Here is a 2500-nt window from a genome sequence, read left to right as displayed (position 1 = left end):
TATTCCTAGTACGTACTATTACTGCTACAACCACTGCTACTACTACTATTTTTCTTTTATTCTATGTTTCCAGTGGTAAAGGAACTGTTTGCTCTCACACTCTGAAGTCAAATTAAAAGAACACTATCCCCGTTTTCTCTATGCATCGTAAAAGGTGAAAAAGGTGCGGAGAAAATTGATTGCAACTACTACCTTTGCAATCTTATTTTCACAGTGGGCTGCTTCTCTCTGTGAGATACCTTAACCTGGTTTATGGATATTATAGTTAGATATATGAATGTGTTGTAACTGAAGGAGGTAATAGCTGTTTTCGCTAAATTGTTGCTTTTATTCTTGTTATTGAGCCCAGAACTGACCTCTCTCTCTCTCTCTCTCTCTCTCTCTCTCTCTCTCTCTCTCTCTCTCTCTCTCTCTCTCTCTCTCTCCACGGTACAGTCGTGGCAGCGGTGACCTGTTGTGACCTGCCCAGACCTGCGCGATGTCCCAGCCGTGGACCCTGATGGTGGCCCTGGCGGCGCTGTGTGGTGAGTCTGCCTCGGTCTTTGGCTGCATATATATATATATATATATATATATATATATATATATATATATATATATATATATATATATATATATATATATATATATATATATATATATATATATAATATATAGATATATAATAAATAGATAGATAGATAGATAGATAGATAGATAGATAGATAGATGTAATAAAAGTGGCAGTGGTAGTAGTAGTAGAAGTAGCAATTATAATTATAGTTATGATAAAAGATTATAATGAAGAGGAATGATATATATTAACACCCATACAGATCCAGTCGTACCTACACTTGTTTGCCTTTAAAGATATGATAGAAAATAGACGTAATCCACGTGCCAGAGTAAGAATAACACTAAAATGATAAGGCAGTGGATAATTTACACCTCACAGTGACAGAATCAGACTGCGGGGGAATGACCTCACCCACCGATCAATTTCTATGCGATTAGAGCTCCACTTTATTTTGTTGATGTAGCTCGACTCGCACGAAGCTTTGTGTAGAGAATGTGTGGAATGGGGCTAATAAAGAGATATGATGATTAGCGTGGGGCGGGAAGGAGGAAGAAAAGAACGGATAGGGACACGATGTGTGTGTGTGTGTGTGTGTGTGTGTTTAAGTGTCCTGATTTAATTGTGTGTACGCATGCACGGTTATATCCATAATTATGTGCATATGTGCGTAACTTCAAGTATAGCTCTGTGTGTGTGTGTGTGTGTGTGTGTGTGTGTGTGTGTGTGTGTGTGTGTGTGTGTGTGCGCGTTATCATGGAGATAGGTGAACGCCTTGCTGTGTGTATGTATACAAGAGAGAGAGAGAGAGAGAGAGAGAGAGAGAGAGAGAGAGAGAGAGAGAGAGAGAGAGAGAGAGAGAGAGAGAGAGAGAGAGAGAGAGAGAGAGAGAGAGAGAGAGAGAGAGAGTCGACACTTTGCACTTGTAATTTTCTTCCATAACGATCGGAGTCAAATTATCATTCTTCCCTCCTTTCTTTTATCCCCTCCCTTCTTTTCTCCCCTTCCCTTCATTCCTTCCTCAGATCACGACAACCTTTCTCCCTCCCTTCCCCCCTTTGTCTTTCTCTCTCTCTCTCTCTCTCTCTCTCTCTCTCTCTCTCTCTCTCTCTCTCTCTGGTAAATCTCTCGGCATAAGGAAGACAGACTGGACTGTTTTAGCTTATTAGGCGATTTACCAGATCCCACAAAATAGTTTCTAATCCTTCAAAAATCCCTCAACTTGGTCTTCAATCCTCTCTTTATTAAACTTGGATCCTTCTCATTCTAAACACAATATAGTGTCAATTAATTTTCCTTTTTACATTGTCTAATGTGTATGTTGATAATTTTAACCGTTCGAGTCTCTCTCTCTCTCTCTCTCTCTCTCTCTCTCTCTCTCTCTCTCTCTCTCTCTCTCTCTCTCTCTCTCTCTCTCTCTCTCTCTCTCTCTCTCTAATTGTGCTTTCATGGATTCCCTTTTCTTCTCTTCTGTTCGTGATCACATGTAGTTGTTGCTTTCAGATTGGCACCTCGTGTGTGTGTGTGTGTGTGTGTGTGTGTGTGTGTGTGTGTGTGTGTGTGTGTGAAGTTAGAGTGGAATAGTCTCGTGAGCCTTTCTCTTTATTGTTCTTTCACTAATTCTTTTTCATTTTACATACCTTCCTTCCTTCCTTCCTTCCTTCCTTCCTTCCTTCCTTCCTTCCTTTCTTTCTTTCCTTCTTTCTTCCTTTTTTTTTTTTCTTCTTCCTTCATTCCCTCTTTTCTTCCTTCCTTGCTGTCCTTCTCTCTTTCTTCTTTTCTTCCCTCTTCTCTCTATTATTAGTTGTTTGTTTCTTTCTTTTCATCTTGGTTATATTTCTTTTTTTCCTTTAAAGTTATCAAGTTATGAATATACTACAACTTCAACACTGCTTTTGAACATTCCGTGTCCTCCCTACTTCCCTCATTCTCCTCCTCCTCTTCTTT

The 2500-nt window shown here is 39.5% G+C and overlaps 1 protein-coding gene across 2 annotated transcripts in view; it reads left to right on the top strand.

Moving 5' to 3' along the window:
* The window catches only part of LOC135109072 (uncharacterized), a 62636-nt gene that overhangs the window by 3486 nt on the left and 56650 nt on the right, over nucleotides 1-2500 (top strand). Inside the window, exons 2-3 of one of the 2 annotated variants that reach the window (XM_064020108.1) lie at nucleotides 1-8; nucleotides 436-524. The exon at nucleotides 1-8 is cut by the window's left edge and continues 33 nt beyond it. In XM_064020108.1, the coding sequence (XP_063876178.1) occupies nucleotides 479-524 (46 nt within the window). In that variant the 5' untranslated portion in view covers nucleotides 1-8; nucleotides 436-478. The remainder of the gene's footprint in view (nucleotides 9-435; nucleotides 525-2500) is intronic. The other variant, XM_064020107.1, reaches the window with a different exon arrangement.

The sequence above is a fragment of the Scylla paramamosain genome, chromosome 18 (genome assembly GCF_035594125.1).
Source record: "Scylla paramamosain isolate STU-SP2022 chromosome 18, ASM3559412v1, whole genome shotgun sequence".
Taxonomy (NCBI): domain Eukaryota; kingdom Metazoa; phylum Arthropoda; class Malacostraca; order Decapoda; family Portunidae; genus Scylla; species Scylla paramamosain.
This window is presented reverse-complemented; position numbering and strand designations above follow the sequence as displayed.